The sequence below is a fragment of the Leopardus geoffroyi genome, chromosome A3 (assembly GCF_018350155.1).
Source record: "Leopardus geoffroyi isolate Oge1 chromosome A3, O.geoffroyi_Oge1_pat1.0, whole genome shotgun sequence".
NCBI lineage: Eukaryota > Metazoa > Chordata > Mammalia > Carnivora > Felidae > Leopardus > Leopardus geoffroyi.
The window spans coordinates 100,389,408-100,412,761 of NC_059336.1; the positions used below are offsets into that span (position 1 = coordinate 100,389,408).

The 23,354-nt window shown below is 55.2% G+C and overlaps 1 protein-coding gene across 1 annotated transcript in view; it reads left to right on the forward strand.

Moving 5' to 3' along the window:
• The first annotated feature begins 5,053 nt into the window (after nt 1-5,053).
• The window catches only part of ATOH8 (atonal bHLH transcription factor 8), a 32,197-nt gene continuing 13,896 nt past the window's right edge, over nt 5,054-23,354 (forward strand). The window contains exons 1-2 of the mRNA XM_045446728.1: nt 5,054-6,306; nt 15,187-15,378. Of these exons, the coding sequence (XP_045302684.1) occupies nt 5,539-6,306; nt 15,187-15,378 (960 nt within the window). The 5' untranslated portion in view covers nt 5,054-5,538. The remainder of the gene's footprint in view (nt 6,307-15,186; nt 15,379-23,354) is intronic.

Consider the following 23,354-nt stretch of genomic DNA (forward strand, 5'->3'; position numbering starts at 1 on the left):
TAGAGGCCAAAAGTCAGAGAAGAGAAACCGAATCTGACATGACCACCAGTTCTCAGTAGTGAGAGCAGCCATTCCTGTGATGTGATCAACTCTGTCTCTGGATCCACTGGTTCTTCTGTCAGAGCAGCTGAGCAAGCCCTGGTCCATACTGTGCAGTGGGCCTTTGCTCATTCAGTAAGTATTTTTGAGTGCCTACTGTGTACCAGGGATTGTTCTAGAGGCTGGGATGCAGCAGTGGACAAGGCAGGCAAAACTCTCTGCCCCCATGGAGCTGACATTCATATATATAATGACCAATATATATAATCTGACATATATATAAAATGTCAGATGATGGTAAGTGCTTTAAAAATTAGAGCAGGTTAGGGGAGGGATATAAACTTCACATGGGTGCTCAGGGACAGCCTCACTAGGGTGACACAGAAACACCACAAGGGGTGAGGGAATGAGCCATGGGGATACCTGGGAGCATTGCAAACGGAACAGCCAGTGCAAAGGTCACTTGGATAGAGGAAGGTAGAAGGAAGACCAGAAAGTGAGTCCAAAGGAGCTTCCTGCCTGCATGACTCATCCCTGTCCTCTGGATCCAGCGTCCTGCTGATTAATGCTGGCGGTGTGGACCCTGTGCCAGAAGATAGGGAGGGGCTTTGGAGCCACCATGCTGACCGTATTCTACTTCATGCTCGCTCCCCTGGGTGGTCCTATCTAGGGTTGCTTCGAGCACCGCTCCGGGTGCTCTAGGCATACACACCCTGTTTCCTTCTGGCCACCCAGTGTCTACTCTTCCTCCCTTTCTTGAATAGGTGACAGACACACCCACTCTGGAACAATTGGAACAGCCAGAAATGAGGACTGCAGATTCAGGAATATAGAATTTCATGTAGCAAGTGTCTAAGGTTCTATCCCATCCAGCTAAGAAGACAGCCATCATTGGACATCACCCTGCCAAGCTGTCTCTTGGTCACCCATGGGTGTTGCGTGTGCACCAAGGGATTGCTGGGCAAGTTCCACTCAGTAATGATGGGAAGGCACCAGTGCTTGGACATCCAAAGATCTGAGGTCCAGAAGTGGCGCCCTGTCATCTAATCCTGACCTGAAAGGAGCTGGAGGCACACTGGGCTGGTCCAAGGAAGGTCAGTGGCTTCAGATGAGAGGTGGACAGCAAGAAGCTCACCCAGGCTGCCAGCACATGCAGGGACAGCCAGGATGCCAAAGCAGCCAGTACAATAGGAAGCCCAGCTACGCAACTCCCCAGATGTTAGTCACCGAGGTCTCAACAGGCAGCAAACCACAGTGACTCAAAGCTTGGGTTTTTGGGTCAGTTGCCCTGGGTTCAAATCCCACTTCCGTTATTTCCTTTCTGTTGGCAAGTTTTTTCCTCTGGGAATAGTTTCCTTATCTGTAGAATGGGCTTACCTCCTTGGATTGTTATAAGGATTTAGTGAAATAGAGCCTCCGATCAATCCCTGCGTGGAGGTAATTATTGCTGCCTGACTGTCTAGTATTTGTCCCCAGGGGCCTAAGCCCTAAGCTCTTGCCTTCCTTTCCCTTTCTAGCTTCGTTCTTGTTACTTGGACCAGCCATCCAGGGGATGTGGCACCTCCCAATGGCACCATCGTGCTAGCCCGGGGTAGCAACATCAAACAGTTGATTCAAGGAGGGATGTTTTTAATGTAGGGCATAGGTTTTCTGGAGTGCCTGCGTTGTGCCATCCCAAGCGGAGGGCGATACCACCTTGAGCCTCAAGAGCCTTTTTATCCTGGCAACTCTATGAATTCACAAAACGCATATGACTGTCATTGCAGAGCTACCACTCCGGGCGCCAAGATCAGCAAATAGTTCCTCATAGGAGATGTGCAGTACAGGCAGCATCATACCACCAGGGGGCGCTGCCCAGCTGGTCTCTCTCCCCCATTTCTCAAGGAGGCTGATGGGAGGCAGAATGAGGAGCCCTGGATGCAGGTTTGCCCTCAGGCTGCGGTCCACGGGCAGCTAGTCTGCACCTTGAAGATCTGCCACCTGGTGGGCTGGGAATAGCAATAACAGGGACTCTTCACGTCACTTGGGTCCTTCACAGTTTGCCTCCCGTTCCTGTACATGCATTCTATCTTATGATTAAGGGGATAAACCCCAAATAATGAACTAAGTCTCAGAGAGGTAAAGTGGTTGCTTAAGGCCACACAGCTGGTAAATGGCAAAGCAAAGATCCCTCCTAGGCTTGCCTGCTGCCAACCCCGGGGCCCCAGTGTCTGACCAGAGGAGAGGCAGCATGGTGAGGGGGCAGGAGGGTGTCCTGGGAGACTGGAGCCAGGTCTGAGTCTTTCCCTTCCCATTCCTATCCATTCCCTTCCTCTCTTCCCACACTGTGGGATTTCAGCAAACTGCTCTATTTTGGGGAAAGATGGCAAGGGGCTCAGGCAGCACAACGCTGAGAGCCCTCGATGCTCAGCCAAGATATGTGCTTTTCCTGGAGTGCAGCCTGGGCTCTTTAGGGATGATTTTCAGTCCTGCCAGAGACTTCCACACTAGCCACCCCAACTAGCCATCAACACCACAGCCTGCAACTGCACCCCTAGTCTAGGGGCAGATGCCAGGATGCAAGGAGCCAAGGCAGAGTGCTAACAGAGGATGCCTAAGGCCACCATTCACTCTATATCATCACTATGCTCCATGCTGTACATGCAGCCTCGTGATAGCCCTGTGAGGCACAATATTATGATCTCCATTTTACAGGTGAGGAAACTGAGGCTCAGAGAGTACCTGAGCAACTCTGGAGAGGGGGACCTGGCTTTCCTCCCATCCCTGCCACTGACTGACTAGATGCACGAGGAGTGGGCAAACACGGATCTTAGCCTCTGCTTGGGTTCTGGAGAAGGTGAAGAAGGGCATAAGGGCTGGTTGTCCTTCAGCAAAGGTTTCCTGAGCACCAACTCTTGGAGATAGGGAGGAAGGAGCCCGCAGGTTTCCAGGAGCTCATAAACCTAGGGAGTCAGCCAGGTCCTCAGTGAAGGATAAATTGCACCCATACCTGTGAGTGAGTATGTGCAGAGGACAGCAAGAGTGAGACAGGGGGCTCTGGTGGTCAGCCAAGGTTTACAGGAGGAGGCGGGACTGGAGCCAGTCATCAAAGGGTGAGGATGAGCATGCTCTGACGTAGGGAGATGTGGGAGATCTATGAGCGAAAGCCAGGGCATTAGGGTCGTGGGCTGGGGCGGGGAAAGAGCAGGTGAATGACGGCTCCTCTCTGGGGCACCCTCTTGGTCTTAGGAGAGAGATAAGGTGCAGGAAGACGCTGGGCGTCCATGAAGGGGGGTGCCCCAGGGAGCACATGCCTTATGGAGACCCATCTCAGTGGGAAGAAAAGTAGTTTTGGATTTGCTGTAGTCAGAAAATTTCATGCCTCCGTGTATGTGAATGTGTATGTGTGAGTGTATCTTTGAAGCCCTATGTCAAAGTAGTTTTGCCTCCACAATCTCTTTTCCCTTTCCCAACTACCCTGAGAGGTTGGCTGGACAGAAATATCATCCTCAGGGACAGAGGAGCGAAAAGAACCCCAGTGGGATGATGTCTGGCCCATGGTCAGGGGGCTCAGTAGTTGAAAAGCCAAGGTCTATCATGGATGGGCTCCTGGCCCCAGCTCTATGCTTCTGCCCCAAAACTTTTGCCTAGACTGCTCTCCTATCTCCCAGGACCCTGCATGCCACAGGCCACCAAGCCACCTGCCTCCTCCTGCATTTTTACAGGAAAACCCCCAACCTGGTCTGGTAGGTATGGGGGCAGGAGTGAAGGAATGAAACCAGAAGATGAGGTGCAGTGGCTGCAGAGGCCAGAGCCCAAGACCAGGGTTGAAGGTCCATCTTCTTCTCCCAAACTGTTTAAAGTGCCCACCGCTGCCTTAAGGAGGAACTGCCATAAGAAAGGACCTGGGATGGGTAAAGCCCTGTGCTGGTCCTCCAGGGCAGACTTGGAGAAATGGTCCCCCTAGCTTGACCTCTCCTTTCCAAATCTCCAGTGGGATGGCACTGAGGACTGAAGGTCTGGGGGGAGCAGGGAGTCAACTTCTGCTTCCTGCCAGTAACTGTGGGCACTTGCAAAGCTCTCCCTTAGTGCAGCTCTGAGTGCTGCACACACATTCTCAATCTTCACAACCACCTCGGCAGGAAGGTATAATTATTACCTCCGTTTTACAGGGAGGCATAGAGAGGTTCAGTGACTTGCCTAAGATCACTGTTTGTAAGTGGAAGAACTGGGGTTCAAACCCAGGAAATCTGCCTCTAGGAGCTACTCTGCCCCTGTTATTAATAACAATTATAAGCAAAGCCACCATTTGACTAGTACCTCCAGTGTGCCTGGGGCTCAGCTCCTCACAGCAAGGCTGGGACTTGGGCACTGATGGCCTGCACATTTCTCATTTCATAGATGAATAAATCTGGGCTTAGCAGGCGGCCTAGCGGGAGGCGACTTCACAATCTCACAGATGCTAGGTCCACCTAAATCCGAAGTGTCCATTCTACTCAGCCTCTTTGGGGGCGTCTTTGACTCCCTGTGTGACACTGGGAAAGCACATTTCTTTTCAGAGCCTCAGTTTCCCTATCGCTTAGGTCTTCTACTCCTGGCCTCCCTGCTCCAGCGAGTGCCAGAGTGGGTGGGGTTGCGGTGCTGTGGGAGTGAGGGTCTCAACTGCTCAGGACCTTTTCCTTCCCCCACCTTGTGCTCCCCCTCCCCCCACAACGTCCCTCGCAGAAGTTGCGGATCCGTTTTTGCTTTTTTTTTTTTTCTCCAATGGTGAGTTGGGACGGAGAGCTGCTGGGTGCAGAAGGTCGCTGGTGCATCACCCAGAGGTCAGCTAGCCCGGGTAGAGAAGGCCCAGCTCAGATTTGGGGAAGGGCCCAAGGGCCCAGAAGCCACGTGCTCCGGGCAGTTCTGCTGGGAGCGGACCGTCCTCTGGGGAAAGAGAAGCGCCCCGGACTTGAGGAGGGGGCGGGGAGGGGGAGCCTGAGGAGGTAGGTTCTGGACAGAAGGGATGGGGGTGGGGGGAGGTAGAGAGGACGCGGACAAAGGAGGCGGCCGGCAGCCCAGCTGTTTTGAAAAATGCTTCCTGTTTCTTTAAAGGCGCTCGTGGCTCGGGCGGCCGGCGCTGGGGAGGCGGCGGCGGCGGGAGCTGCCTCCTCTCCGGGCGGCGGCGCTGACTGATCTCGCGAACTGGGCTTCTGTGTAAACTGAGGCTAAACAAACACAGATGGAGCGCAGCGGGCGTTCTCCAGAAATGCTGGCAAGGCGGCAGCGACTTCAGATGACACTCTGAGCGCTCCGGGAACGGACAGCCCGGCGGCTTCGCGGAGCCGGCGGCGCAGCTGCCCCGGGCGAGGGGGAGAGAGGGAGGGAGGAGGGCGGGCGCGAGAAGGGGGAGAGCCCGAGACTCCCAGGCGCTGAGCGCGGCGGCGGCCCGGGCAGAGCCGGCGCGCAGCGTGCAGAGCGAGCGCGGCGGGCGCGCGGCCCGGGCAGCCCCACGCCCCTGCCTCTCGCGCTGCCCGCGCCATGAAGCACATCCCGGTTCTCGAGGACGGGCCGTGGAAGACCGTGTACGTGAAGGAGCTGAACGGCCTCAAGAAGCTCAAGCGGAAAGGCAAGGAGCCGGCGCGGCGCGCGAACGGCTATAAAACTTTCCGATTGGACTTGGAAGCGCCCGAGCACGGCGCCACCGCCACCAACGGGCTGCGCGACAGGACCCAGAGGCTGCAGCCGGTCGCGGCCCCGGTGCCAGCCCCGGCGGCGCCGGCGGTTCCCTCAGGTGGGGGTGCGGACCCAGCCGGGGAGCGCCGGGGCGCCCGAGCGCCGGAGGTCTCGGACGCGCGGAAACGCGGCTTCGCCTTGGGCGCAGTGGGGCCGGGACTCCCCACGCCGCCGCCGCCGCCGCCGCCACCGCCGCCGGTTCCAGCGTCCCAGGGCCAAGTACCTGGGGGTCCCGAGGCGCAGCCTTTCCGGGAACCCGGCCTGCGTCCCCGCATCTTGCTGTGCGCACCGCCTGCACGCCCCACGCCGTCGGCGCCCCCTGCGCCCCCGGAGTCTTCAGTGCGCCCGGCGGCCCCCACGCGCCCCGGGGAAAGTTCTTACTCGTCAATTTCACACGTAATTTACAATAACCACCCGGATTCCTCCGCGTCGCCTAGGAAACGGCCGGGCGAAGCGACCACCGCCGCTTCGGAGATCAAAGCCCTGCAGCAGACCCGGAGGCTCCTAGCGAACGCCAGGGAGCGGACGCGGGTGCACACGATCAGCGCAGCCTTCGAGGCGCTCAGGAAGCAGGTACCAGCTCCCAGCCGCACACCCTCACTGCGCCCGAGGGATGGTTGCGGGAGTGGGTGGGTGAGTGGCGGGGGGATTTTCGGGCGGATGAAGGTGTGTGTGAGGCGCATATTGTTCCCTCCCGGTCGGCCCCAGGGCCCAGACACATTTGAGCCCTTCTAGGGCAGTAACCTTTGTCACAGCGTTGGTACGGATCTTAGCTTGCAAAGTGAGGGCAAAGGTTCGAGATCTCTGGCCAGGCACGCCCCGGTTCTTCCCCCAGCCCCCCAGGGTGACCCTGTCTGCGCGTCTGACTTCAGCCCTCATAGTTCACTTTTATGGCAGCGAGTTATTTGTCTCCCCGGGTCCCTTGGGCGCGGTGGGGAGTGGAGAGAGGGAATGTGGGAATCTGTCTCCAGCGAGGAAGAGTGGGGAAGACCCTTTCCCTTCCGGCATTTAGTGTGGTCTGGGTCTTGGAAGGCCCATATGCTTCGGAGGGGTGGACCTAGTTTTGCTAGCCCCTCTTCAGCCCCTACGTCCCCAAAGAGATACCCCTACACTCTGGCTGCTTGGGGTTCTGCACCCTTTTCCCTGGTATCCTTAAGGATCTGGGTTACAAGCCTGCGTCCCCTCCCCAGGGGGCAGCCTCAGGAATTGGCTGGTGAGAGCCTTCCTGGGGGACGCCCTCCGCTGCTCCCTTTTACCCCACGGTGAAGCGGGTAGGTCTACTGAGGGGACCGGATGGTTAGGGGATCTTCAGAGCCTAGTTCTGAGGTGGGTCAGGGGCTTCTCAGTTTGGGGCTGGTGGGCACTGCCCTTACCAGCGTCCTCTGGGGGGATGAGTGATGAAGAACATTTGTTAGAGAATTACCCTTAGAGGGGAGGGGCAGTTTTGCAATTACACTTTAAACAAGACAGGGACTGCCCTGGGGTTCTAGACTTCTCATTTTCTTAGAAAGAAGGGAGATCTTAGAAGAGGGTAGTAAGTGCCCCCTGCCCCCAGCCCCACAGGGCATGGGGATGGATTAGGGGTGGATGGGACTGGTTTAGATGTTCAGGTTTTTTGCTTACTCTATAGCTGATTTCTTGTGTGACTCCAAGAAAGTAACTCAGCCTCTCTCTTTAGCCAACAACAAAGCGTCTTAGAAAACATGATCTTCTTTCTGGATCCCACTCTCTTCTTCCTCCTGCGGGCGGAGTAGACAGGGACATGTGTCCATCCATTGGAAGGGAATTGAGCTCCTGGGAGAAAAGAGGCTCTACGACTTGAGCCAAAGTGTCTTGCTTGGGCTTGGGTAAGATGCTTGGTCAGTGAGGTGGCCAGCCACACAGGTTGGGACCCTGGGCAGTGGGCCCAGTGGAACATTCAGGCTTATTCTTGGACAGCAGCTCTGTGTCTGAATGCCTGGGGAGGGTGGCAGCCTGTAGAGTGTCCTACAACCCACCCCAAGGATGGAAGGATGACAGAAGGGCAGAAAGATGCCTGTCCACTTGCTCCCCTTGCAACTAGGGAAACCTCCCAGACTGGGGAGGCCACATGCCTAGAGCATCACAGCCGGTGAGTAGCAGGGCAGGGCTGTCACCTAGGTCCCTTTGGCTGCCAGTTCAAGGCCCCTTTTGCCTCGTTCATTTCTGAGAAAGTATTCATGGTCTCTGTGTACTCAACTACATCTCATTCACCCAGTGGCTTTAACTTCTTCCAATAATATTCCATCTTGTTTGATCTTAACATCCTGGCAGGTTGAATGAGCCCATTCAATGGAATGGAAAACTGAGGCCTGGAGAAGGAAGGAAGGAGACTTGTCCAAGATCATCTAGTGGGTAAAGGCAGATGACAGCAGTTTCTGGAATGACTGCCTGGCCAAATGCTTTCCACCGTGCCATCTTTGTACCAGTGTCATGTTTATTAACAATCAGAAGCTGGTTAACACGTGGCTGAGTCAGAGATGAGATTATTTAAGTCCTGGTCCCTTTTTGCTTCTACCCTTCTTGTGGAGAAGTTCTACATAAAAAGGACAGATTCAGGGACATACCTATGGCTATGCCATGATCATTACATGTGCCTAAGAGCACACACAAATACACGGTCACAGAGGTGCCTGCTCCTGTTCGTTCTCTCCTTGCTCAGACCGTTCTGTCCCTTCCCCAGAATGCTGCTGGGCCATAGGGGGCATCTGCCTATTGTCTGGGAGGAAAGAAAATATGGCAAGGGCACTCGTGGTCTCAGAGCCAGGGGCTGAGGCCACACCCACCATGGCATCCATCAGATGGAGAAAGTCCTGTGTCCCGAAGGAGCTCCTTCCTCCTCTGGGCCTCAGTCCCCAACCTGTAAAAGGTGCACACATCCACATCCCAATCCAGATACTCCAGTCCACACAAGCTGTCGCTCTGGTTTGACTGTTTGAAATGGGCCCTTGGCAAAGGAGGGAAAGGAAGGAGGATGGTTTTGCCTGAAAGGAGGGCTTGGCCATCATAGCACCGAGATCAGTTCTGGGACTGTGGCTATAATCTGGGGTCTTGTTTCCCTGAGCAGCTTCCTGGTATGGCTAAAAGAGCACTGGATGAGGAGTTCAGAGGCCTCCTCTGGGTTTGAATCATGCCTCTGCTGCATGCTTTCTGTGTGATCATGGAAAGTCACTTCCCCTCTCTGGGCTTTAGTGGCTAAAGCTGGAAAATGGTGATAAGGCTCCCCCCAACACCTCCCCATAGTTTCTTTGCAAAGAGCAAATGAAGAAAGGAATGGGGCTGTAGGAGGAATGAACAATCCTTGAGCATTTATAGTGTCCTCAGTGCCAAGCAAAGCCTTGAGAAATAAGTGGAAATACATATTCTATAATCATTTTATTTTATTTAAAATGTTTAATGTTTATTCATTTTTGAGAGAGAGAGAGAGAGACTGAGACAGAGTGTGAGTGGGGGAGGGGCAGAGAGAGAGAGAGGAAGACACAGAATCTGAAGCAGGCTCCAGGCTCTGAGCTGTCAGCACAGAGCCTGATGTGGGACTCGAACTCACGAACCACGGGATCATGACCTGAGCCGAAGTCAGACACTTAACCCACTGAGCCACCAGGATACCCCTATAATCATTTTAATAACAATGATAGAAGCTACCATTTATCAGATGTTTGCTTTGGGTAGAGCACCAGGCTAAGCATATTATGTGTGTTAGTTCGTTTAATGAAATAGGTATATTATCCTCTCCCCATTTCACAGGTAGTGAAACTGAGGTTCAGAGAGCTTATGTGAGTTGGCCGAGGTCGCAGCCTTTTGCCACCACATGGGGCCTTGCGGGTTTTGTACTGCACATCTCCTTGGCGAACAGTCTTTAGATTTGTGTGTGTTGGTGCCTTCTTGGCATGGTGTAGGCACAGCCTGTGTCGCTGTGTTCCACTGTCACTGTAGGGCCGGGATTCAGATCAGAGTCAGTGAGTCACTCCAGTGCCCAGGCTTTTAAGAGCTCTGCTTCTCAGGCTTTTGAATGCCCCGGAGCTGTCCACCCTCGGCACCAGGAAGCCTCCTGTTTGGTCCAACGCACTCTGCTCTTAACCAGAAGGGGAAGTGGGGGCAGCTGCTTGGCCAAGGAAGTGCAGGTGGGGAGAGGCCCTCTGGTCTTGGTGGGGGGGTGTGCGGGGCAGATGGTCAGGCCACAGCACATGCCACCAGCCCAGCTGCGTAGGGCCCTCCCTGCTGCCTCATGTGAAGGCCATGTGTGCACAGCTGGGCCTGGCCCGTGTGCAGGGCTGCTCGGGGCCAGGTGGGAGGGGGTCAGAAGGAAAGCCTGGCCTTGCTGGGTGAGTGAGGGGAGAGGCCCGAGTTCTGGCCTCAGCCTCCTGGCAGAACACTGGGACATCTGGTGTGAGTGCAGATTTCCTCTCTCCCCTCAAAAGCCCCTCAGCCTCGATGGAGGAATGGTAACCTGACAGGGCCGAGGCCTGGGGTGGTGGTGAGGAGCCCTCAGGGCCAGCTGAGGTACCTCTTCATGAGCGGGGGGCCAAGCAAGTTGGGCCTGGGGCCCCTACCCTGCTGTCTCCCAGGGGATCCTCACTGAGTGAACTCAGGGTGGACCATGAGGGGGCATTGGGATGGGGCCCCCAGCCCTATACCTCCCTTAGCCCCTACCCCATAGGATGCCGGGGGCTGTGACCCCACAGCAGCCAGTGCGTACCTCCTCAGGGAATGGGGGGCAGGCCAGCTTTGGGGACTCCATCCACATGGTTGAGGGGTGACAGAGGGCTTTACTCTGCCCCCTCATGACCACAGTCACCAGAGTGGCTGTTTATTGAGTCTCATTGCACTGGGTGAAGTGCCTTACCTGAGCCTGTTGCACATCTCTGCTGTCACCTTCCCATTTTACAGATGAGAACACTTACAGAGAGGTTAAGCGAGTGACCAGGACTTGTACCCAGGTCTGTCTGGCCCTGGGGTCATGGCTCTTAACTACTAAGAGCCAGGTTCTCAGGGTCCAGCCTCACGGCTGTGTGGAAAGGGGATTTTCGAGAACCTATTTTGGTAGAACTTGACAAGGACCTCGCACGGCCTTGCACCAAGTGGCTTCACCCCAGGCAGCCAGCACCCACTGAGCGATTAGAGAATAGTTTTAAATGCAGTCAGGGGCTCAGCTGTGTGCCATGACATGGTGATATTGGAGCTCGGTGGGTCCGGGAGTCCCGATGGGCTACCAGGAGGGCATCCTGGGCTGGGTCTGAAGAGGGGAGGGCTCTGAGGACTTTCCCGCATGGGCTGGTAGGTTCCGGACTTTGTTTCTCTGTAGCAACTTCCTATATTTGCCTGCTGGGCTCCCACTGTGAGGTAGTGGGTATTCTGATGATCATTTTGTTGGTGAGGAAACTGAGGTCCTTTACGGTTATGGAACTACCTAAGGTCACATTGGATGACCAGGAATAGAGCCAGGTCCTCAGGGTCCCAGACCAGTGCCCTTCCCACCGTCTCCTGCTTTCCAGAGCCAGGAGAGAGCCTGGCTTGGGGTAGGTGGGATGGAATGTTTGTGGGGGCATAGGGGACCTTGTGAAAATCCCCACCCCTGGTCCTCTGAAGCTTGAAAATCCTGATGGGGTGAGCACGGGGCAGGTCCCTTACTTTGCTGGAAGTTGGGCAATCTGTCAGGAATTGAAGCCAAGTGACCTTGCTGTCTCCTGTGCCCTGTGTCCTCTGACCAGGGTCACAGACAGCTGCTGAGGGGTTCCCCTGCAGGTGGTGGGGTCGCTGGTAATGCACAAAGGCTAAGGTCCCATGGGATTATCAGTCCAGAACTCTCCATCCCCAGCTCAGAAGGGCAGGCTGCCGGTGCCCTGACCTTTGGCTATAAAGGCTCATCCAAATCCTCAAGCAGTTGCTTCCAGCTCATTGGAAGGAGCCCAGCTGAGGCATCAAATGCTTCTCTGTAAAGTGGAAGTGATCATTTCTACCTCACTTTTTAAACATAAATATAGGCATTGTATTAAAACTATAGATAAATAAAGTTTAAAGATAAATATAGGCACTGTATCAAAAATACCCTTAGTAGATCACAGTAAACAGCAAGAGGTGGCCCAGTCCCCACAATCATGTGGAGTCCCCAGGCATTGTCATCCCCACTCTCCGGGTGAGGGAACTGAGGCTCAGAGAGGTGAAAGCACTTGTCCAGAGTCACACTACTGATAAGTGTCTGTGATTCAGACCAGCTCTTTCCACCCTACCTCCACCTTCCAGAACTAGGACCTGCTGCTAGACTCATACTTTGTAGGAGCCAGGCCAGGCCAGGGTGCTTCTGAACGGGGCTCTGGGGCTTAAAAATTCCAGGAGGGTCTGGAATTAACCAGTGGGCTGAGGAACACCTCCCTCCAGGGGAGGGGAGGAGGAGGAGGAGGAGTGAGCTGTCCAAAAGGTGCCCTTGGTGTCCCATATATAGCCACCTGTGGTGGAGGGATCCTGGGGAGCTCAGTGGCCATGTACCTTCCTTGGGTACTAGATAGATAAGCTCCTGGCTTAGCTGAAGCTCTTAGCTGAGTGAACTGTGGTCCAATACGTCACTTTTCTGTTTCTTCATGTGCAGATGGGATAACCATCTTTATTTGGGGGAGGGTTTTAAAGGGGGGACAAACGACCTGTGAATTGCTCCCATAGTACCAGATATACAACTAGAGCTTGATGGATAGTTTCCTTGTCAGATGTGGATTTTGAAAGAAGCAATGGGACAGAGTGACAAAACTGGCCCAAGCCTGGCACAGGAGCCCCTAGGTTGGCCTTGACCTCATCTGTTGCTCTGTAATCCTGCAGTGACCCTGGATCCCCACATGCGGCTCCTTCCTGAGATCCCTACTCCCCACTGGCAGGAAAGCCCCTCTGTTCAGGGGCCAAGAGCTCAGTGAGCTGGGTAACTCCCGGCGTGGCTCCTGGGTGAAAACAGCAGCAGGGACCTGTGTCACAGAGCTGCGCTCAGTGCCCGAGGGCCTCTGCCAGATAGGCACTCCCTCCTGGGGTGCAGAGGAGCCAGAGGTGCTGGGCCGGCTTTTGAGATCCCCCCTCCCTGCCTCCCAGGATCCTTTCTGTACCACAGACCTTGTTTATTTGTTCAGGCTGATAAAGCAGGATTCTCTGGACTCTGGCTGGGAACAGGCAAAGTGCATTGTTCTGCTGGCCTTTCTTGGCTTTTCTTGGATGGGTTTGGAGCCGCAGCCAGGGCTGGGCATGGGAGGTGGGAAGGGGGAGCGCACAGGAGTTGGCATGCTGTCTGTCACCAAGCGGGTCCTCCTTCAGTTTCCCAGCTTGGTGAGGGGCAACTCCTTGGCTGCTGGAGGATTTCAAAAGGAGACAGCAAACCTCGCCTCTGACGTGGGTGCCATTTCAGGACCCCAACTAGTGGGGGAGCGGGGCGATGAGCCGGCATTGTGTCCTGGCTTCCGGCCTCTTGCTCCTCACCTGCTCTGGGGCCCCTCTTTGGAGACGTTCTGCAGTAATAACTCACCGACTTGTATCAGGTCATCTCACTTAACCCTACCGTGCTGTAAGGGCAGTGCCGGGAGCATCTGAAGAGGAAACCCAGGCTTGGAAAGGTGATATCACTCACCCTGGTGAGAGCTAGAGTCAGGAGTTGAACCCAGATGACCAAAAGGTACGTGTGCTTCAGCTCTACCCTCAATAGCTAATCTTCATCCTCCGAGAGAGGGAAGGGTTTTGAACCCATTTCTAAACATTCTGGAGACACCTGGGGAACATGGAGGTAGATCAGTCATTTATTTATTCATTCATTCCCTCGTTCAACAAATGCCCTTGTTTATGGCCTTGGCCTGTGCTAGGTCCTGCAGACATGGCCCTTCCTCCAACGGCTCACAGGAAGACGGGCCATTAAATTAGTTGCGATGATTGTGAATTAAGGACGGTTGGGGGGCTACTAGAGCACTGTTAAGGGCAGGTGCCCCCTCCTGCACTCTGCCCCTTGCCCCCTGGCTTAGGGTTGGGTGGGGAAGGTCAGAGAGAGCTCCTGGGCAAGGTGAGGTTTCAAGTGAGATCAAAATAGATGATGCATTTAGAGTCCCCATCTGAGTGACTGTCTTCTTCATGCTTTCTCCATCTCTGCACCAGTGACAGTTTGGGCCAGGCAATTCTGTGTGGTGGGGGCCTTTTAGGCCCCTGTGCACTGCAGGCTGTTTAGCAGCAACCCTGGCCTCTCCCCAGTGGGAGCCAGTTGCACCTCCCCTCCATTGCTCCCCAAGATGGACAGTTAGGCGTGTCTTGCAGACATTGCAAACAGTCCCCCGAGGGACGGAATCATCCCCTGTTGAGAACCATTGGCCCAGAACGGTGCCTGGCAGATGGGGGATACTCACCAAATACTTGCGGAAGGGATGTGCTGGGGTGACCCAGTCTATGGCATGGGGTTGATTAGTACCAGCGGCGGTGGTAGGGATGGATGCTGGGTATAGATCCTGGAGAGCCACAGGGCAGAGGAGACCAGAGCCCTGGTTGCTGGGTCAGCACGTTTCAGCCATCTAGGTGAACGGTGTGCATCAGAGGGGCAGTCGGCTGTACCGGTTAGCACCGGTCACATGGGCCTTGAGTATCGCCTGCACGTCACCGCGCAGAACTCAGCTGTAGTCTGCGTTGCCTTTTGCTCACACAGGACAATGTTAAAAAGGTAGAGGCTCCGTCGCTTCACGCCGTACTCACCCGTGTGCAATTAGTGAGTGTGTACTTGGCGATGAGTCACTGACAAGCATGTCTGGTTGGGGCTGTATTTATTGTGTACCTGTTGTATGCCCAGCAGCACTTAGGGTCCAGAGGGCATCAAGAAAAAGAGAAAAGAAAAAGAAAACCAAGCATATGTGTGCCCTCCCAGCTAAGCACTTGCGTTTGACCCAGGACCCTGGGTACCTAATTCCATTATGACATTGTAACGTAACTCTTGAGCGTGAGTTCTCCGAAGCCAGGAATCAAGTTATTGTTCAGAGTTGGACCCCCAAGTGCCCAGCAAAACAAGTGTCACTGCCTGAGTGAATGAATGGAACGTGGGAGCTGACAAATGTGTCCGTTCTCTCTGAGAGACTCCTTAGGGAGGGTGGGGGACAGAGCTCTGTCACGGCGGGAACTCATATGCTTCATTCCTATTGCCTCGTGGGCATGAGCTGAGCCTCAGTTTCTTCCACTACAAAGTGGGAATGTGGATGCCTCCCGGAGTTTGTGAGTGGATGAGTTGAGATGTATGCGTGGAAAACAGCAGGTGCTTCGAAAATAAACTCTGCGTTAGGGGATTAGACAGGCCACCTCTGTTGCCCAGCCGTCCCCTCTCAGGCGGTGGGATGTCACTGTGAGGGGCCCCACGCCGGCCTGGCCGGTGTGCCCTGCTGGGCCTAGCTCAGCACAGAGACCCCCGGCAGCCCCTCCTGATGCCTTCTCAACCCACAGGTGCCGTGTTACTCATATGGGCAGAAGCTGTCCAAACTGGCCATCCTGAGGATTGCCTGTAACTACATCCTGTCCCTGGCGCGGCTGGCTGACCTTGACTACAGTGCCGACCACAGCAACCTCAGCTTCTCCGAGTGTGTGCAGCGCTGCACCCGCACCCTGCAGGCCGAGGGACGTGCCAAGAAGCGTAAGGTATGTGCCAGCCACTCGGGCAGCAGCCTCCGGAGGGGGATGGGAGAGGTGGGAAGAGAAATCGGGGCACCCCACGCTCACCGAGGCTTCTAAGGGGGCCAGCGAGATCAGCCTCTTAGAGGTTTGCTGGGGGTTGCTCCGCCTTCGGAGCTTCTCACGCCCCTGGGATTATGGGGGTGACTCTACTGGTCATGGGCCTGGTGGGTACCTTGGACAGTCACCCTGGGCCTCTGGGCCTGGGTTTGCTCATTTGCTCACTTACTGCGGAAGATGGTGTGTCTGAAGCTCTTTCTGGTTTTATGTATTCTGGTGCTAGTTTGCTCACATGGCCCCTAATAAATTTATATTAGAATGAGATCCTCTGAGCAGGGTGACAGCCCAGGAGAGCCCTTTGGCACGTTTTGGGAGTGTGACTTGGCCTGTGGATTACCTGAGGCCGTATATTAAGGCGGGTGATATTTGTAATTCATTTATTCATTGTGGAGAGATTTGCCGACCCCACCCACGTACAAAGCGTGCTGGGCAGGGGCTATAAAAGTGACAGACATGTGGCCCCAGGCCCCATGAAGCTCACAGCATGGTCAGAGTGACCCTTCTGCCAGTAGATATGGATGGTACAGGGTGGTCTCGGAGGTCTCTGCTGAGGGCCGTGGAAGGCCAGGCAGAGGAGGGACAGGTTACCTCTCCCGCCCAACGTGGTTTGAAAGGGCATCTTAGTGTAAGTGGTATTTGATCTGGGACCAGAAGGATAACCAAGAGTTCGCCAGGAAGATGAAACATGGAAGAGCATCCGAGACCGAGGGAACAGCCTGTACAGAGCTTGATGTGTTTAGAGAAATATGTGCAGGAGGAAAGGTGGTGGGCACAGCTGTGGTCCCTGAATGGCCTGTGCTTCCAGCTTTCCATTTGGGGGTCAGTGCCAGGCAGTGCCGGGCAAAGCTGTGGCAACCCTCTGGATGCCTGTTCCTGGGAGGCTAGGGGAAGAGACACAGAGGGTGGGACCCAGGCTGTGTCCATGAGGAGGGTGGAGGCTGTGAGAGACGCCTGGCTCCCCTGGGCATCCAGGGATGGGGAAGGTGGGGGAACCCGGTGGCTGGCATCCTCCCTCCTTCCTGCTGCCTCCTTCTTCCTTCCTGACCTGCCTCTCCCTCTTGTCCCTGACATTCCTCCTCCGGCCCCCCTTTCCATCAGGCTCCTCTCTGGGTTCTCCCAGCGGCCTCTGGGCCCTGAGCCAGGGAGGCCCCCCCTAGACTCTCCTGCCTCCACCAAGGAGGGCCAGGCACGTCCTCACCGCCAGCCACTGCTGCAGTAATTGTACGTTGCATTCCTGGGAGTGATTTAACATGGACCAATTAGATGAAATCCTCATCAAGTGGGTGAGAGAGGAAGCGCCACTGGCTGCTGGCAGGGCGGCTTTCCTCTGGAAAGTGACACGGGTAAATTAAGGGCGTGATTGATGGCTCCATGCAGGGCTCTGTGACAAAGGAGGTTTGTAAACTCTGGGTGAACTTCCCGTGGCATTCGGGCGGTCCCGAGGTGTGGATGGGCAGGGTGGTCAGGCGCCATTTGCTCCAAATCCACCCCTCATCCCCTCACCTGACCCCCAAAGTCCCCCCATGCAGCAAGACAGTGCTGAGGCCCCCTCTCTTCCCTATTCCTTGATTGGAGCAGACCACGTCCTGGGCTGGGGAGGACAGCAGGGGAGTGGGGTCAAGATGAGCCCCAGCAGAGATGAGCTTTTGGCTTCCCCTAAAATCACTTCAAATCTAAGACACCTTAGAGGCCATCTGGTCCAACTTCCCATTGTCCAGATTGGGAGACTGAGGTGGCAGACGGCAGTTCAGAGCAACAAAGAACCCTGAGTTCACAGTCACCTAACAGCTGTGTCTGTGTCATCTTGGACCCATTTCTTAACCTCTTCGAGCCTCAGTTCTCTCACTGATAAATGGGCACAGTGGGAGCATCATCAGTGATTTCTCAGGCCCTTTCCAGCCTGTGTGTCCACGCAGAGGTCTTGCCTCACCTCAGAAGGGCATGGGGCTGCTTGCAACCCACATCCCATCCTCCTAACTGTCCCCGGGCTGCTATCTCCCAAGGGCTATGCCTACACAGTCAGCTCTGCTGAGAGGACTTAGACGGATAGGGTCCTGGAGTTGCCGGGACATCTGAGGACTTCTCCAGCCCCAGCATTCTGCCCTGGCAGGTAGGGGGTTCACAGCACCACCCCATTTCTGTGACCTGTGCTTCCCTGCCTCTCTGTCACCAGGCAGGTGAGGTGAGTTCTGAGATGTCCTTCCTCAGGGATGGTCTCTAGTGACCTGCCCAGTGGCCCTGAGTGGCTGGGGCAGGCCACCTTTTTGTTAACCAGAATGAAGGAGACCGGTATCCCTGGAAATTCACTTGATCATTCACTCATTCATTCATTCATTCATTCACTCAATGTTCATTGAGCATGTGCAGTGAGTTCCATCCACACTGAGACTTGGCCCTCCATAGTCCCTGTACACAGAGTATATGGATTTGGGGCTCAGATCAAGCCTCTGTACCCCTCCCCTGTGGCCACTGAGGATTTGGGGATGGGGGTGAGCCAAGCTTAAATCCTAATGAGAGAGATAAAAAGTAAAGAAGGGAACAAACTAGAAAACATGTGCCAGTGTAAGTGGCTCAAGGAAGTCCTCTGTAAACAGCTGCTGTGATGGCAGTGACCCTCACCGGTATGACTGATAGCATCTTTAGCCAGCTGTCCCACTTGATGGCTCCCTCACACAGTTCATGTGTCCCCAAGAGGCCGGGCGACCCTTTCTCAGGATGCCTCCTTGAGAGATTGTACACCGTGTCATCTGAGATCCCTTGTAGCGCTAATGAGCTGCCTTGCCCACCCGCCAGACCTGTGTTAAGAATGGGATTGAATCTGAATTCAGTGCTCCCCACCCCAAGTCCCAGGTGCATCCTTTTGCCTCACCTCAGCTCTTCCCTACCAAGGATGGGAGTTCGGTGTCCCTTGACCGGTGGGTCTTCTGTCTCTGGTCCTCATGGGACACAACTCTGAGGTTTCGGAGCCTCGTTTGGAAGCCCCTGTTGTGCGGTGAGGCCTGTGTCAGCCGGTGAGGCCGCCCAGCCCAGAGATGGTGGGGAGGAGTGGATGGGCCCTGGAGAACACAGTTCTGACTCTGGCTGTAGCTGGAGATAATGCACGTTAAGCACCTGGCTTTGGGCCATGTTTCTGCAGCTCCTGTTTTTAAAGCAGCAACTCCTGGGAGCTTTGGAGGAGGGGGAGGGGGAGGGGGAGGAGGAGGAGGAGGAGGAGGAGGAAGAGCAGCAAGACTGTTTCACACCTGGGCCGGGTGGGCCTTGCCAGACCTGCAGAATAGGAAAGGACCAATTTCCCACAATCGAGGACGCCCCTTACCAGCGCCTTTAACCTACTGAGTAATAATAATAATGGTAATAACGACAGCTACTAACACTGAAGGCATAGTTTAAACGCTAGTGCTAAATGACCAGTAAGTCCGTGCCCTCAAGTTGCTTGCAGGCTATTTGGGGATGGGGAGAGAGAAAACGTCATGATGCACCGAGTTAAGGGCTGTTCCAGAAGCCTGGGCAGCGGTTAGGGACCCCCAGGGCTGTGCCAGATGGAGGGAGGCTGGCTCTGCAAGACTGGAGGTTGCTCCTAACACGTTGGGTGATCTGGGCCGGAGGAAGCCCTGAAGCTGATGCAGCTCCATCAGACTTATGTCTTCCCTCTTTTCCTGCTGCTTTTTAGGCGGGGGAGGCTTTTCTTTGTGATGGCAGGTCCCAGGGTGACCTGCTCCTTTTCGGAAGAACATCTTGTGTGCAGACTTCTGTAGCTTTGGTGCTGGGGACAAGCGGAGGTGGTACGTTGGTTTTGGGTTGGGGGTCCATGGGAGCCAAGGGTGTTTCGAGGGGCCCTTTACTGACTGGCTGAGCCCAGAGCCTTATGTGGACTGTACCCAAGCCCTGGAGCATGTGGCCCAGTCTTAAGAGCTCCTGCTCTGGCTGGACCCAACTGCTGGTGTGCCTGGCCTCCTGTGTCCCTAGAGTATCTGCCAAGGGGCACAGCCCTGGCTCTGTCCCCATTGCATGTACATAGTCATCTGCACTGGGGCCTCAGTGTCCACTTCTCTGAGGCGAGTTGTCACCAGAAGTGATTTCTGAGGCCCTTTCTGGTTGGGCTTTCTGAGCTGAGGTCACCTCAGCCCCTTTTTCTGTCTGAATGACTAAACGTGGTACTCTTAATTTCCCTGTGCCCTGCATGGGCATCTTACACAGACCTGAAAGTTTCTCACAGGGACTGCTGGGTCTCCAGTGCATTGTGTCCCAGGAACACTGGTAATACCTGATGTTCTTAGAGCCTGGACTACGTGTCGGGCATGGTGCTTAGATCTTGTGATGTATCGACTCGTGACTCTTTTTGCCAAGCCTACGAGGGAGGTACTGATGCTGTCCCATTACACAGATAATGAAGCTGAGGTCCAGAGACCTAAGGAACTTGACCAAGGTCCCTTAGCCAGTCAGAGAGGGGTGCAGCGGCCCTACCCTTCCCTGTTCTGCCTCCCACATGGAAGTGGGTGTGTGAGAGGAGGTTCTATTTCCAAATCCTACCGGCCAAGTTACTGAGTTAAATACCATTTGCCTTCAAAGCCCATAGAGTCCATCTATGCTGGGAAAAAAGGGGGGTGGGTGGGAAACCACCATCAAATTCCCTTCTAGTCATAAAAATGGATGCAATTTATTTTTTCTGGCATTCCAATTACATAGACGTTTGTCGCCAGCTGTTTGCTCTAACAGAGTGTTCTCTCAGCTGCCGTTTCTCCTCTCACATTTGACATCATTAGTCCACAAGTCTGGCAGGGACTGGGTTGGAGGGATCATTGGCTGGGGAGCCTCACAGGTGAGCTCAGAGCCAGCTTTCCCCGGAAGTCGGCCCTCCGATGTTCCCCGGGTGGTCCCAGGGTGGGGTGGAGGCTAGCGCTGCTTTACTCTCTGCTTTCACGCACTCTTCACCCGCCTCCTGTCCCCTTTTCCAAATTGCTCTGCTCCTGACATGCACCCTTCTCCCCAGCATGCTGTCCACGAGTGAAAACTTGGCATCTTGGGCACAGCGAGAAAGAACCAACCACTCATGGTCAGAAGGTCACAGAGACATGGGAAGACCCCGCTGAGGCTCTAAAGGATCACCCTTGGGAATGTAGAGACCCTTCCGAGAACCCCCCTCCCATCCTCCTGCCAGCTGCTCTTTGAGCCAGGGTGTCCCTCTGGAAATCTCTGCAGAAGCTCAATGACCCTTGGTCCAAGACACTGGAGAAAGGGTGTCTGTGTAGGTTGGGGGAGGGGTAGGTTGAACCCTACAGTTCTCTTCAGTTCTCTCTGGTGCTGTTGTGTAACTTTAAGACATATGAAAGCAGAACAGGGAGACCTTCAGGAAGACTGTGAAGTAGGCCAAGAATAGAGTTTTGTGGGGGAGAGTCCTGACATGGGCAAGACCTAGCTGTGTGGCCTTAGGCATGTCACTTAACCGCTCTGATCCCCCATTCCCTCATCTATAAAGTGAGAGCCCACATGCCTTCCTTGCCACCTTGCTGGAAGGATTCAACAGGTTGCCATATGAGAAGGGCCTGGCATTTTCTCCGGGAGTGCCAGAAAGGAAGTCTCTGGAATTTATAGCAGTAAGGTAACAATTTCATATGGAACCCCAGGAAGGACTATCTCTGGAAGGGGCGGTGCCTGGGGTGGACGAAAGACTGACCAACCAAAAGGCAGATAAGAATGAATAGTTCTGAATGGGGGACCCCTCCCCTCTCCAGCACTTCAGCCCAAACCCCTGGTGTCATACCCATAAGGTGAACATGCAGCCAACTCAGAAATCCCCTGACTTTTCAAGTTCATGGACTCATACCAAAAAACATGCATAATGTTTGGTTGTGCACAAGTAATAGTGCTAATAAACTGCCCCCTACGGTCATGCCGACCATGCAGTGAGTGCCCATTGTCTGCCAGGCACCTCACGTACGTTGTCTCTACCTCACGTTACACTAACCGCACAAGTTAGGACCTCCTTCCCCATTGCACAGAGGGGAAACCGAGGCCAAGAGGAGGGCACTTGCCCAAGGCCACATGGCTAGCAAGCGGTCGAGCCGTTTCCAGCCTGTGTCTCTTTGGTTCCAAACTCCATGCCCTCCCTTCAACTCTGGAGGCCTGCCGGGACCCCAGGCTCACCCACTGCCCATTGGGGTGGCCTGCGCCCAGAGGGCCCCCAGCAAATGCCGGGTGCAACGCCTTGCCCCGAGCAGCAGCTCTTATGTAAGCGGCCGGGCCGCAGCACGTGGAGGCTGCATTTAGCTGCAGGGAGCCAATAGCCCGCCGGTGGTGGCGCTGGGGGTGGCGCGGGGTGGGGTAGGCTGGGGGTGTCATCAGCCCCGCGCACCCCCAGCGCTGCACCGCCAGCGAGGCTTGACACCGGGTTAAGTCGCCTGGCGGCCTCTGGCTGCAGCTGGGAGCACGCCTGGTTCCCATTCGGGGCGCTGTGGTTTTGATTAGCTGTTCTGCGAGGCGGGCCTGGTGGCGAGTCCATGGGAGCTTCGCTGGAACAGAGGGTCCCCCGCCCGGCCGCCGCGGCCCCCCCTCCTGGCAGCCCCAGACTCCAGATGTTCCGAGCGCTCGCTGGGAAGGCCTGCTGGCGCCACGGAGGGCAGAGGGCAGGGAAAGCACGCGAGCTGGAAGCCCAAGCACTCAGTCACCGCAGGCCTTGGCAGCCCGCCCAGCCCTCTGCTGGCACATTCCCCAGCTCTCCCCTGGCCATCTGTTCCCAAAAAACCCTTTCAGAGCCTCATCATCACTCAGGATACAACAGCGCGAGCAGCTGGTTTGGAGGCAGAAGGGAAAACCGTGCAAAAGGTCCTTTGTGAGAGAGGAAACTCACTTATGAATAACAGGGCTGGACGCCGTAAAAGTTGGCGGCTGGAATTCTTGTTTCTCAGGCGCCGCCGTTTTCTCTTGACTTTTTATCTCTGGTTTTTATTTTGTTTCCCCTCGTTTTCTTTTTATGTTGTTTCTTCCTCTTCTTACACCACTTATGACTTTTCTTCTTCCTCTAAGGTGCCTGAAGACCACCTAATTAGTTCTCCTGGATGCTGCCAGAATCCTTTCCTTCTCAAAACTGTTAGAGTTGGAGGGAGTTGGAAGTGACTGTTTTCATAAAACCTGGGCGGGGGGGGGGGGCGCAGGGGGGGTAGGGAAGGACAGACGGGAAAGAAGGTGCCTGGGAGGGCGCGCTATGGGCAAGGCCCAGGCCATCAATGCTCAGGTCTTGGATGAGAGGCAGAAAGTCATAAACCCAGTCACAAAAGATGCCAGCGACGTCAGTGGGGCAGAGATAACGCAGAGACCCTTGTCGGCTCATCAGAGAGCAACGTGGAGATGCTTTGGGAGAACAGTGGCATTCATAAACACCCTTGTGCTTGGGCCCCTCAGCTGATTGCAGTATGACATGAAGCCTTTTTAAAGAACTGGCTGTCCCAGAAGCTTCTGGGAGATGTGTGCCTGGAATCTGGGCACCTCTTGGGAGCAGTCACCCTGTGGTCTGTCCGGAGGCCACGGGTGCTGGGGCAGGGCCGGCAGCTGCGACACCAGCTTCCGGGAGGAAGCAAGATGGCAAGGCGTGGCCCGCCTTCCTCATACCCCTTGGAGCACCGATGTGGAGCTGAGACTCAGGCCCCAGGCTGCTGCCAGGTGGAGGTGGGAAGAGGGATGCCTCCCAAGTGTCAGAGGGTGCTGATTTGATATGGGGGGGGGTGGGACACGGGTCAGGGCCAAGGGACTGGGGTCTCCCCTTTCCTTTCTCAATTCCCTGCACCCCTTTCCCACTGTCTGCCCCCACACAGCCCCAGCAGACCCAGAAGCTCCGGAACCCCTCACCGCAGCAGTGGGAAAAGTCTGTTGTCCCATGGCTGTGGGTG